General features: G+C 37.5%; 1 protein-coding gene and 1 long non-coding RNA gene across 3 annotated transcripts; one reads left to right on the top strand and one right to left on the bottom strand.

Moving 5' to 3' along the window:
- The first annotated feature begins 4511 nt into the window (after positions 1-4511).
- LOC112283809 (uncharacterized) lies at positions 4512-5194 on the top strand. Its single transcript, XR_002970201.3, has 2 exons — positions 4512-4578; positions 4940-5194. It is a non-coding gene; the product is annotated as an uncharacterized LOC112283809 (long non-coding RNA).
- Positions 5195-5575: 381 nt separating this feature from the next.
- LOC112283808 (anthranilate synthase alpha subunit 2, chloroplastic) lies at positions 5576-11243 on the bottom strand. Of its 2 annotated transcripts, none has more exons than XM_024523008.3 (13): positions 10818-11243; positions 10189-10291; positions 9848-10023; positions 9223-9412; positions 8794-8945; positions 8482-8597; positions 8051-8297; positions 7729-7785; positions 7390-7542; positions 6996-7076; positions 6491-6577; positions 6052-6252; positions 5576-5924 (listed from the first exon to the last, which is right to left on the bottom strand). In XM_024523008.3, exons 1-13 carry the CDS (start codon positions 10965-10967, stop codon positions 5799-5801), a joined length of 1839 nt encoding a protein of 612 aa, XP_024378776.1. In that variant the 5' UTR covers positions 10968-11243; the 3' UTR covers positions 5576-5798. The 2 variants fall into 2 exon arrangements, with proteins under 2 accessions (XP_024378776.1, XP_090107081.1); XM_090250955.1 differs by having other exon boundaries at positions 9848-10012; positions 10818-11130.
- Between the last annotated feature and the right edge of the window lie 2605 nt (positions 11244-13848).

Raw genomic sequence — 13848 nt, 5'->3', positions numbered from 1 at the left:
GATGCTTTAAAAAAGAAATTTACTTATGTATCAATTTTATATCTTGTTGACTTCTCCAAGGCATTTTTTATAGAAAGAGATGCATCAAACTTTACTTTGACTGCAATATTATCATAAATGAGAACAAATGACGAATTCCATTCAATAGCTTTCTATTCTAAAAATTAATTAGTAACGAAGATCTATTATGAGATCCACAACAAAGAGCTTGTTGTAATCACGGATTCATTTCAATAATAACATCATTATTTAGAAGGTGTCTTGAGTCTAATTACTATATATAAAAATCATAAGAACGTTAAGTATTTCATGTCAGTATGTATTTTGAATCATCACCAAGTTCATCAAAGTATGTCTTTATGAAGATTTGATTTCAAGTTCGCTTATCAATTCAAGAAATAACAAGATTTATTGGACGTCCTTTTTAAATATTCTTATTTGGTCCAAAAAAAAAAAAAATGTATCTTTTAATCAATAAAAAAAAAATCTCTTGAAGTTGGAGCATTTTCACCTTCGAGTAATAAAATCAACATAAGTTGTTGATTCAATGTTTATCAAGTAAATTCAATCAAATATATCTTTTAATCTTCTTTTTCATGATATCAAAAATAATTCTTTTAAGTCTCATGATACTTCCAAGTTTGAATTTAAAAATAACATATTCTATTTTGAGAAATAATTATATATTCTAGAAGATGGAGCATGATTAAGTATTCTTTAAGCTTATTATGACTTTTTAGTAGCTGGATATTTTGGATACAACAAGACTTTAGAACTAATATTGAGAGATTTTTGGTGGCATCAATGTAGAAGGTAGTAAACGATTTTGTACAATCATGTGATATTTGTTCAAGATCCAAAACTCCTTGCTATTGATCTTATAGACTTTTTCAGCCATTACTTATTGTAGAACAACCATGGTCTTCTGTTTCTATGGATTTTATCACGGATCTTTTAGTCTTAGATTCTTATAATTCTATATTCATGGTAGTAGATCATTTTATCAAAATGGCATATTTTGTACTATATACAAAATCTATTACATATAAAAAAATAGCTAAATTTTTTTTAAAAAATATCTATTGCTATTATGGATTCCTTAAAGATATTATATCAAATAGGAGGACTTAATATATATCAAGATTTTAAAGAATCTTTTTTAAGATATTAAATATAGATATAAAGTTCTTTTTGACTTTTTATTCTCAAATTCATGGACAAACAGAATGAGTGAATTAAGTTTTGGAGCAGTACTTGAGGTGTATTATCAATCATCATCAAGATGATTGGATAACTTTTTTACCATTGGCAAGATTTGCATACAATAATTTGGTACATTCTTCTACTCAACAAATATCTTTCTTTGACAATTATGATTATCATCCATAACTTGATAACTTTGACTTTTTAAAAGTTAATAATCCTATAGAAGAAGATTTGGCAAATCGTTTATTAAAGCTAGATGCAACAATGAAAGCACAGTTAAAGCGAGTTTAAGAACAAAAAAATATTAATGCAGATGCCTATTATAAGAAACCACCACAATTCAACGTGAGTGGCAAGGTATGATTACTTCATTATAATATCAAGATATGATATTAGTGATTATACATGGAAGTGAACAAAGAATCTTGTAAATACAACAAAGAAAGTTGAAGCTTTTTATTGATGACATCCATCAAAATCAAAATAAAGAATAGCAAATCTTTATTATAAAAGAAATAAAATCCAAGAAAGATAGCATTCTATCTTCTACACTCTTTTGTAGCTTCTATGTATTTATAATGCTAAGGAGATTGTGAACCAACAACCAATCGATTTAACTCAAGAAATTTTACTTGTTGACTTATCGGACAATACATTGTGATTGTAATAATCTTTAATACAACAAAATTTAGATGAAGATCCTCAAGAATGATATGTCCTTTGTCAAATAGATGGCAAGATACAACGTATTTGATATCACAACCTTGGAAGAGACTCTTAAAATTTGGTGATTTTATTAGAGGTAGGCACAACTCTTGATGGTATTGCAAATGTTTTATTTGAAAGAAGTTACAAAGGCTTCAACAATGATCAAATAACATGGTGGTCTTCTCATCCTAGTATGGGACACTATTAATGGCTGTAAGAACCTATCAACCATCTTTGAAGAGAATAAAGATCAAAGTATGTAGAAAATATAATTTGTCACATCTTAAATTTCATCTATATATGATGACCGCTCTTCATAGAACTTGTCTTTAGAAGAAGGAGTAATGTCACGGATATACATATATATTATAATAAATACTTGTATGATTAAGTAGAAGTAAGTAAAAATAAATAAAAGTAAATTAATTTCATAATATCTTTTAGAAAAGCTTTCTAGAAGCTTTACAGATGTTGCTTTGACTTTATATGTATTTATAATTGTTTGATAGGTTAGAAACTTGGTCAACAAGTTAATCATGTGTTAATACTTTATAGAATAAGTTAATTATATGGCATACATATAAAAAACTTGTGTTACAAGTTAAGATATGTGTCTTGTAAAGTCAACACATTTTAGAGGTCCTATAGGATATTGCCACGTAGTTCCTAGTTAAGAGTATATATAGAGGCAAGAGTGAAGCCTTCTTTACTCGTATCAAAGGCTTTTTTAATCCTTAGTCTTGTTTCATGACTTTTTAGTTTTCTTGTCTTTGGCAATAGCCATTCTAGTTCAATATTATATCATCTTTGAATAACTTTCTAATTCTTTTTAGTGACACAAGAGTGTATTGAAGATTTCTTTCTTCGAGATTCATGTCCTTAACAATGTCTTTTGCAATAGTTTTAGTAATGCCAAAATAAATTGAGTACATGTTACAATATTGTTAGATATTGGTGACTTAAATTTGTGCCATAATTTCAATCCAAAAGTAGACATCATGGATATAATTAAGCTTTTAAAAAAATTTACTATTTTCTATAATTAAGTAAATTACTATAACTTTTAAATTTATATAATTAGTGCTATAACATTTTTTATACAATATAGCAACTAAAGATATCTCTTGTGGTAAAGAAAGCTTAATACTATTCTCAAGTTTGTAATAAAAATTATGTTTTGTAAATTCTATTATTTTTTCATAATTTCAATATACAAGATTTATAAATTTACAACAATGGGAATTATATTCATTTCATATCCACATCAATTAAGTAAAGGATTTTATCAAAAATTCAAATCATTTACTTTTATATTACATAGAATGACCAATAATAATATCTTTTTATCTTTTCAATTAGAAATACATGATTTCAAAAAAAAATCAACTTGGCTTATTTAAATTTTTTGTTTAGAATTGATGCATATGATTAGAAGTCTTTTTAATTTACAATAAGATTCTATGATAAAGAATATTGTGAACATAGAATGATAATGTTTTAAATAAATCAAGAGGATTCAAACATGGCACTTTTGCAAAACCAAATAACTAAGATTCATCACTTGATACTATTAGGATCACTTGATATTTTTAAGATCACTTGAAATATAAAATCCAAAATATCACTTTTCAAACTTCATTACCTCTTTGGTGTGGAGCCAAAAAGGGAAGAGAATTGAGGCAAGTAATATGGTTTTTGATATTTGACTCGCCCATCTTTTGATATTTTCATTTTAGAATCATCCACTTTGTAAAATGGATGATTTGGTGAAGTATCAAGTAATATTTTGAAATATCTCAAGATACTTTGAACTTGCATCATAGGTGAAATATCACCCAAAAAACCCATGTTTGAAACCTCCTATTAAGAAGATTCAAATTTTAGGTTTTTGGGTGATATTTTACGCATGATGATATCTCAAAGTATCACATGATATTTCAAAATATCACTTGATATATCACAAATCACCCATCTCACGAGATTGGTGATTCTTAAATGAAAATATCAAAAGAGAGGTGGATCAAATATCAAAAACTTCCTCACTTGCATTATTTTTTTTTCCTCTGGCTTAATTGTCTTGACTTTTCTAAATCACCAAGATATCAAGTGATACTCTAGAAACTTGAAGGAGGTAATAAAGTTTGATTGATGATATTTGGAGAGGTGATATTTTGAGTGATTTATGATATTTGGGTTCCCAAAAACAAAAAACATATAATATTTGGTTACCCAAAAACATTAAGTCTGAATCCCCTTATTGAATAGTTATTTTCTACAAAACTAGCATTAAAACAGAGATTCAAAGAAGAATGGAGAGAGTGCAGTGATTCATCTGCACACCTCAGCAGCATCTCCACGTCAGGAACGAGGCGGAATCTGTACTGGAAGAATGTTTGATAGAATCACCGGGCAGCCCGTCGGTCAGAGGGGGGGTTGCCCCCCCCACGGGCATATCGAACCCGAACATGTCCGATCTGGCGGAGGTTGAGACGAGCTGGAAAATGACGTGTATTGCCACGCGAGCAGAGATTAGGGTATGCGGTTCGAAGAAGATGTACATAGTCTCTCCCCTTCAGAAACCCTCTCAGAAGCCCCGACGATCTCAGTGACGCTTCTCTCCTGCGGCTGCATTGCAAGGCGTCTTCGTGAATCATGAGGGCTAAGGTAACTCATGCGAGTCTCTCTTCTTTATTCACCTGCCTGACTATATTGGATTAAGCCTTTGTATAATTTTCTTCAGGTTCTGCGTTTATTTTCCAGCGGGACGCTGCAGTCCTTTCCTTGTGTGATGAGATGGCTTAGTTAGGGTTTGGGCCCAGTTCTGTCATATATGCCTTTTTGTAGGGTCAGTGTGTTTCTGTATTCTTTTTTGGTTTCAGAGGCTTGAGTGCGGTGTCTTTCGAACTTAGGTTAGGGTATTAGTTAGCGCATTTGTATGTGCGCGAAGTTAAGGTATGTTTTTTGGTTCTGTAGTGTTGCTAGTTAAGCAATTTGATACATTGCTGATTCTGTCCTTTCTGTGCAGTGGAAGAAAAAACGCATGAGGCGCTTGAAGCGTAAGCGTCGAAAGATGAGACAACGATCCAAGTAGGTGCTTGGTAGTTAGGTTTCTGCCCAGTAGGGAGGAGATCTATAAATGCTTTTGTACTAGATGTCTCGTTTAGAGAACTCTTCGAAAGTTCGGCCACTTCCTTAATATATTTACGGGATTACTTTTGAGGTCACTTGAGCTTCGGAGTTGCTTCCCGCTTAATCGAGCTGTCAGCTCACGCTTAAGTCAGATTGTACTGTCGTTACTGTAGTCTATTCAGTGGTTCCATCTTCAAGGATTTTGTCATTTCTCGATTTCATCCATTAGTTTCCAGTTTGGTGTTGTGCAAAGTTGCTTACACGATGTTACCAGTTTTTGTTGATATAGCGCATTTTCTATGCGTCTGTATACGTTTCTGGTATTGAGTTTTCTGTTTGCCTAGCTCACTTTTTCTTCTGTTCAAATCTCTATGCATATGCAGGGCATATTTTATATTGTGCAATGAATATTCGAGAGATTATTTTTGCACTTGTAAGTGAGAGTATGAAAATCACGTCAATAAGAAAAACACAATTTGCATCTGATGGATGATTTATTCCTCTTACTCCCCTCGAAAAATAATCAGGTAGATGATCGTAACGTTGGTTGATATAAATTAATCTAGTTAAAATGCATAGTCGACATATCTCATGTATCACAGAGTGGAAATATAGAATCGCATCGTACATAATATCACATTATACTATACGAATTAGACATTTACATATCTCCTGCACATATCTCATGTAGAACATACTGTTTCTACAATCAAGTCCGGATGTTAAAGATTTCATTGTGAAATCTAATAAATCGTTCAGGTGATGGTCTTGCAAAAAGCAGCTTCCGCGAGGTCAATTGCACGAGCAAGCCCAGCAGCCTTGTTTATTGTCTCCAGGTACTCGCTCTCAGCATCACTGTCCGCAACAATTCCAGCACCAGCCTGTGCAGAAGAGCATGTCATCGTAGCAGTGAGCATAGATCATGTGGAGATCAATCGCTTGGTTACTAAACCAAGTTTAGGGTTCGGTAAAACAGAAATGTTCCAAATCCCAAAAAAGAAAGGAAACCTGTAGGTGCACCACCCATTCTCTTCGGCTGTTCGCATCTTTGTAGGAATACATTGCATCGTTTCTCTGCGTTGGGAACACCATAGTACGTAGGGCTAGTGCGATATCCATCTGCCCAGTGAAGGAGACACCGCCAATGCCACCACTGTAAGGGCCTCTTCTCGTTGGCTCTAGCTCGTCAATCAGCTCCATTGCCCTGACCTGTCATCAAGTGCAAAGTCAGCTCAGAAATATTTCCCTGCTCTCTACTTTGATCCAAAAGAACTTGAGGAGTACGCCCACGGGTTCCAGAAACCGCATCGAATGTAAAATTTGTCTGACATGTGAATCAGAATTGTTAGGGTGGGAATTATCAAGAATTTAACTGTCTTTATGTAACCCCAAAAACTAAACCAGTTGGATAGCATCCATGTTGGTAGGGTGTAGGAAGGACAGTTACCTTAGGAGCCCCGCTGACAGTACCGACTGGTAACGCTGCTCGTAGTGCATCCCAGCTAGAAAGCTCGTCCAATAGCTCTCCTGTCACCTGTCCTCTCATAATATGAACCATATCATCCTTCAGTACAATGTGTGTTTCCATGCTGGAGGATTTTGCTGACTTATTAAGATAGAGTAAACCTGATGATCTACGATCCTTTGATGAAAACAATAACAAGAAAGGAAGGTGCACTCAACATGCTCCATGCTTTACTCCATGCGTTAAGACCAATTATGAGATGGAATTTCTCGTGAAGCAAAAGAGAGAGTTAGTGCACAATTTCGGGTGACGAATGAAACGGAATCTGCCAAGGCTCGAGGTGGTAGCTCCGATATCTACCAAGATGATAACCACTAGAACTCACTATTAAAGGAGGCATCCACGAAAAACTTGAATAACAGGTCCATACAGTTTTGTCAAGAGCTGATGATGAATTGAGGTAATAATATCTAAGAGGGACAAGTACCGTGGAGCTGATGTGCATCACGTGTGAATACCGCTCAATCTCCATAAATTTTTCAACCTTCACCGTTCCTGCCTTAGAAACCTGCACGTTCAACACCCAGCACCGCAATTCACCTGTTTCAGTTCAATCCGGCACTTGAGAATTGACATGTTCTAGACCACAACATTTGGGTTAAAATACGTTTTGAATAGCGGACTTGGACTTCCAAAATATGAGTAAATAGTCTCCGTAGTGAGTTAATAGACCATAATAGATTAAAGCGAGATTTGAGAACACTCCCAGTGATGTCATATTGTGTATCTTCGCAACCATTTACGTACTAAGGCTAAGCAAACAAGACAACAAGCTGTATAGACTTGAACTAAATCATCAGAAGAAGCTTCGAGTGATGGACCTTTCCAACATCATTGCGACCTAGATCGACAAGCATGACGTGCTCCGCACATTCTTTCTCATCTCCTAATAAATCCCTTTCCATTGCCATGTCTTCTTCTGGAGTCTTCCCTCGCTTACGCGTTCCTGCTAATGGCCTGTTCACAACAGTTCCCTGTTTTGCAGAATAGTCAGATATAGAAGTTAGCTAAATACATCTTAAGGAAATAAGAACCATAAAACACATTCACGATTCAGAGGAGAAAAGAGAACCACACTCCAGACACAAAATGGCACGACTTTCTAAAAGGCTCTTGAACAGTATTAGGAATAAGTACGGTGAATCACATGTATAAATCACCTTAGAAATGCGGGTAAGTATCTCGGGACTAGAAGCAACCATGATGGCACCCCGTGCCTGCATGATGGAGGTACATTTCAAATTCAGTTGACAATATGAACAGAAGTCAAAAGGAGCAGTATAGGAAAGACGTGACTGAAAGCTTTCAATGCAGAAACAAAACTTAAGACGTTTTAAAAGAAGTGATGTGCAATGGACCATCAGTATGTTTCTCTTGAGTGACTGCAGGAGCTTTAGCCACTTCATCATTCTCTACAGAAAACTTCACGACCCCTTAATTCACGCTACGCTCGTGGATTGCTCAGCTTGGAAGGTGGCACACCTGAAGGTAAATCATATATGGACTAGGATTTACGATGCGCAAAGCCCTGTAAACCTCAAAAGGGTATGCGAATGTTCGTCTTTCAAACCTCTGGCTCAGAACCAATTGGAAAATATCACCAGCCAATATGTGCTCCTTCACTTGCAAGATAGAATCCTTAAATTGCTCGGGAGTAAAATTTGATTTAGTTGCACTTTGGCCATATTTTTCGACGGACATTTCCACAGATGCACTTGGAAGTTCAACCCTTTAAAAAGTACAAAGATGAGAGTGTTAAGACTTCATAAGACCCTGAAAGCACGCAGAAAATGGCTTCTTGATATGATGAAAACCATCTAAGTCAAATATGAAGAACAATTTTCTAAGATAGGTGATTTGGCCTGATTTTTGAAGTTGAAAATGTGAAGCATTCACAGAGTCAAAGCTAGTACCCTTCAGGGGCTTGAAGACGAGCCACTAAATGATCAAGTTTTTTACACCCGTCTTCAAAGGCAGACTCGAGGCTATCGAATTGGTCTACATGCACCCAATGTAAAACGTACAGCAACTGTAACAAAACATTATAGGTCAATCTTCATTGCGTAGCTGTGTATTAAACGCACACATATTCACACACAAGGTACTAAAGAAAGAAGCTTTGTACTTGATTCTTGTGACCAAACACTCAGAAAAACTCAGTTCACCTGCTTGAGCAAGGTAAAGCACAGCACGTGACGTGAAACAAATAAAAGATGGAATATTACCTTCGTCACATGATCGAAAACCAGAACATCGTTGTATAGTCCCAGGTGGATGTCAGGTAGACCTCGGTCATCTTTGGGTGCTGATGAAAAGGCTAGCTTCTTTTTCTCCACATACCTTACTGTGTCATACGAAAAGTAACCAACCCATCCACCTACAATCATGCTCAAAGACATCAACTACATATTTCAGCTCATGCTCAAATATACTGGACTTAAACATAAACTGCTAAGACTCTGCCTATACAAAGAACAGGGTACGCATAAACATAGTCATAGAACTTCTCTGAGATGATTCAATCAGCACATTACATCGAAAACGCATGAGTATGTAATACTTGATACGTTTATCTTGTCTAATGTGTGACTACATGGGCAATTATCAAAATAGGCACTAACAAAAAGTGATCTTATCATTGCGTTAATACATACCACAGAAAATATCCGGAATACTATCAATTTTAACCGGATTCCACTTTGATGCAATTTCTTGAGGCTCGTTTAAGGGATCGTCAGATTGCTTCTCCTCACGGGTACCCTTCTCGTGATTTAATATGATGATACGATCCTCCTTCGCAATGATCTCCAATGAGGGCTGAACTCCGACTATACTGTATCTTCCCTGTCATCGGACCATCATGTTTTCAGGATATAAGGAACAGACGTCCTGTCCATGTATAAACTATGTACCTACGTTACTTCAAAAATTGTATGGTGTCACAATTCTGTTCAAAACCATGTCTGGACACCTCATACAACTTGCTTTGTTAAGAACTGATCGAGCATTATTTTAAGGATACATAGCCGCTTCAAAACGCCGGAAGTACTAAAAAAGAACTTCGTAAATGCGGACGAATGAGGGAAAAGAAAAGAAAAGAAAAACAAAAACAAAAAAATATGAATGTAATTGAATCATACATTTAAATCAACAACAATCTTAGAGAACAAGAGTTCACAAAGTTAACAGGCTTCGAAAGAATCCCAATAAAGATAGTAACTTCAAGGGATTCTTAACAGAGCTATCTCAATTGCATCATGTGACAAAAGAAAAACTCACCATATTGATGCTTTTTCCATTTTCAACTGACTCGAAAAGAAAAGACGGAGCATCTCTGTCGTCCTCTTTAATCAAGCATCGGTATGCTAACACAGGTGTAAGATGATCGGAAAATATGCGCCGATATACCGGCACCACGTTACCTCTTTGTGCAGCCTCCAGAAACTGCGAACGCCCTGAAATAATTCTTAAGGATAAATGTATCATCCACCTTCAGGAAGAGCAACTCGAGAGAAAAAACTGGCACATTTATAGCACTACCCATGCTCTCATCTGACATCAGTCATCAGCTTTTAAACCCTACGTCCTGTATTAAGAACGTCAATTTGTGTCAACATTACCTGGGGTAGTCTCTCGTTCTTCAGAAGGTGGTACATCTACCGCTGTCTGCAAAGCTGTGCAGGAAATGACAGGATTCACCGATGCTCGGGCACAACCGCCAATCTAGGCATAACAACAATGACAGTTCAGAAACCACACTCAAATCTTTCCACCTTGGGCAGTTAAAACTATACACATAGTAAACTGAGAGGTAACTCTAAGGCCTCAAAGTAGACCGAACCAATCTGTCACAAATTTGGATAAACGACAGGGCACACTCAAATGCAGAAAAAGGCGATACGACATTCAACCCTTCTGCTTCCGCATTCCAAGACCTCAATAAATTACATGAGTTGCGTAGGTGTCGACTAACAGAAATGTGCGAAGCACTATTAATCCTATCTATCCAACGCTACCTATTTCTTTTTGCACCTGCTAGCACCAATTCCTACACAAAGGAGATGCCAATGTAGGCCGTCAATCCTGGCTATCACTTTCTGCAGAAAAATTCCACTAAAATGCGAACAAACAGCCTAATAACCAAAGCTTGAAAAAAAGTTCAGAAAAAAAACTATCGCAAAATCATGGAGTGACACCACAGAACTGCGGGGAGGAAAAGAATTTGCACAAAGGAGAGCATTCAGGCTACATTTCCAAATTGCTTCAAATGGCCGCCCTTCCTGCTTTTGAAGAACACGCAATCCTTCGCACGGCTCCACTGGTGCCTTTCTGTCATTACAGCTCCCCTAATCCAACCGCTGGCACAGCGAACAGCATCATGGCCAACAAGGCACTCCATCGTCTCCTCCCTCAGCACTCACGACACGTTGTATACAGAAACACTCAGGCAGACCATGGAGTAGTTGCAATTCGCCACCTCTCTAAAATCCCGGCACCATCTCCCTCGCACTTCAAGTAATGCTATATACCTCAAATCCAAGTGACGGAGAGGCCTCGCCCTCCGAGCTTCACAATCACAAAGAGGACCCACAAACAAAAATTCGATTTCCTCATCGACTGAGGACCGAGGGAAAGAAGCGCACGTGAGATTCTGCATCTTGCGAGCTGACCACTCGCATGTCCTGACTGAGGATGACGGAGAGACTGAAGCTATCCAAAGCTGCCCAAATTAATCGCCATAGAAATTCAGTGAGGTGTAATTCTCATCTGATCATCCTTTTTTTTACTCACGATTATCTCCGTAATTACACACTTTAATTTGCACCACTTAACCTGACTTGCAATTACACTTTTCTTTTTATCATTTTCTGCGAAGCCCATAGTTCATTCTGGAATCAACTGAAAGTTCAAAGGATTACGTAGAGTCACCACACAACAAAGTGAGAAGACGTCCATGATCCATGCGGTGAGGAAGTGTAACGCAGCCTGTTACCGAGGGAAGAAAGTGTTGACCTATACAAAGCCGGACCTAGATATCAATAGGTTCATTGGGTATCTGCGATGGTCAAGGTTTCAACCTGACATGGGGGGAACCAATTGTATTACACATTTCTTGCGAAGTAAAACAAGTTGTGGTTATCTGCTGTGTCCTGTAGTGGTCTTCGTGGTTAACATACTTACTGTGGCTTGACTGTTTTATTGCCTTTTTTTTCGTGATGTAGTGGCAGACTGATAGACTCTGAAATTATCATGGTATCAGAGCGGGTCACATAAGAACCAGGGGTAAACAGTGGGTGCTTCCGAAGAGCATGGGGAACTACAGACTCCATAATCGCACAGTCCAAAATGTTGGCAGGTCCAGGTAATTACAAGGCTTGACATAGCACTATATAGAGTGTTTTAGAAAAAGAGGATCTGTGGGAAGTCGTAGCTCCAATGAAGAACTCATTTCGTAATACACAGACTAGATCTTCAATAGAGAACAATGAGGTTACCTCGGGTTCATCGTCAAGTGAACAAGGAGGCAGCGAAAGGGGAGCTGAGGAGACTTCAGCGACGACGTTTCAGGAGCGGGAGCAAACTCGTAGGCCGAAGACACGGGCAATGGGACTTCTACGACTTTCGCTAACCGAGGTGGTAAAACCCTACATACTCCATACCTTCGATCCTGCACTAGCTTGGGAAATATTAGCAAAGGTATTCTCTACTCAAACAATAGCACATGTGATGAAAATATTAGACAGATGGAATAATTTTGAGCTTGGGAAATATTAGCAAAGGTATTCTCTACTCAAACAATAGCAAATGTGATGAAAATATTGGACAGATGGAATAATTTTAAAATGACAGAAGAAATGCCAGTTTCAGTATTTACACAAAACGTGTTTGACTTGATAAACGACCTGAGGGAAATCAACCAAGTCCCCTTCAGATACTGTGATAGTACACAAAGTACACAAAGTGCTCAAATGTCTATCCATGAAGTATGAGACTTTTGTGAGAATCCTGCGAATCGAGAAGGAAACCCAGTCCCTCACAAGCTTAGCAAGCATGCTTCACATGAAGGAAACGGAGATGGCTCTCAGAACGGAAATTAGTAAAGAGGCTCTTGTTTTCAAGATCAGAAATCTGCTAAGGGGAAGGCAGAAACCTTCTTGCGGAGCGAAATCATCAAATTATTTTCAAACACAAGCTCGTAGAGAACCATCTTCACACCGCTCAAACAACAGAAATGTTGAGGAGCGACGGGAGCACCGATTTGATCAGCAATGTCACCAGTGTGGTAAACCGGGACATATCGCGAGGTTCTATCGAGCCGCAGAACCACAGTCTACTGATCGATACAAGCTCAGAGCTAATCTTTTGAAAAAAACTGCAGGGGAATCTTATCCCACATCACGAGAAGTCTAAGAGGCACTGAACGTACTCTCTGTAGCCTCTTCGCACAATAGAGAATGGGTAATCGAAAGTGGAGCGTCTAGATATTTTACCGGGGAACAAGAATTCTTCCTTAGCATCAAGGACCCATCTCATCGGCAGTTCGTAGCAACGGCAAATGGTTGGATGCATACCGTAAAAGGACAGGGAGATGTACAATTTTCCGGTACAATGTTCCAATACAACAAATGAAATAAATCTCAAGGGTGTTTTGTATGTACTGAGCCTAAGGCAGAACTTGCTCTCTGTGGGACAATTTGTACGAAATAATAAGCAAACTGTGATATTCGGAAAAGAGAAATGAATTGCTATTTCTGATTCTTATCCAAAATAGTTCACTGAGATCGGGCACTGGGACAGCAAGTCTCGGCTATACAAGCTCGTACTTGACAGCCACGACAGCCACAGATCAAAATCTGATTCGAACTATTATCAGAATATTAACAAAACCGACCATGCGGCCCATACTCCGACACTATCAGAGACAAGTAAAGGAGCACTTAATATCTTGTCAACCGACGGCGAGCTGGAATTGTCAGATTTTGAAAAGCCCAAGACATCTCTCGGCGAGACTAACATTATCACAGAGAAACAGATTTATGAGCCGTTTATATTAACACAGAGTGGAAATGAGCAGTCACTTCTTCGGTGGCACTGCTCCGTAGGTCATGCATGTTTTCACACTCTGTCTTTAATAAATTCTGAAGGCTTACCGAAATTTAAGACAGAGGGAATACAATGCCAGCAATGCCTTCAGGGAAGACAGACAAGAAATTCAATATCTAAAGAAAGCACTACCAGATCAAGCAAAAGATTGGACTTAACTCATATAAATTTATGTG

The sequence above is a fragment of the Physcomitrium patens genome, chromosome 6, assembly GCF_059467195.1.
Source record: "Physcomitrium patens ecotype Gransden chromosome 6, ASM5946719v1, whole genome shotgun sequence".
Lineage (NCBI taxonomy): Eukaryota > Viridiplantae > Streptophyta > Bryopsida > Funariales > Funariaceae > Physcomitrium > Physcomitrium patens.
Note: the sequence above shows the minus strand (reverse complement) of the source record. Positions and strands in the feature narration are given on the sequence as shown.

What these genes read in the sequence shown, in the direction of transcription:
- LOC112283808 (XM_024523008.3), bottom strand. Translation starts at nt 10,967, where the DNA reads ATGGAGTGCCTTGTTGGCCATGATGCTGTTCGCTGTGCCAGCGGTTGG. An exon ending in AGAACGAGAGACTACCCCAG is followed by an intron (nt 10,024 to 10,188) that starts GTAATGTTGACA and finishes GAATTATTTCAG; the next exon opens with GGCGTTCGCAGTTTCTGGAG. An exon ending in AATGGGTGGTGCACCTACAG is followed by an intron (nt 5,925 to 6,051) that starts GTTTCCTTTCTT and finishes TCTTCTGCACAG; the next exon opens with GCTGGTGCTGGAATTGTTGC.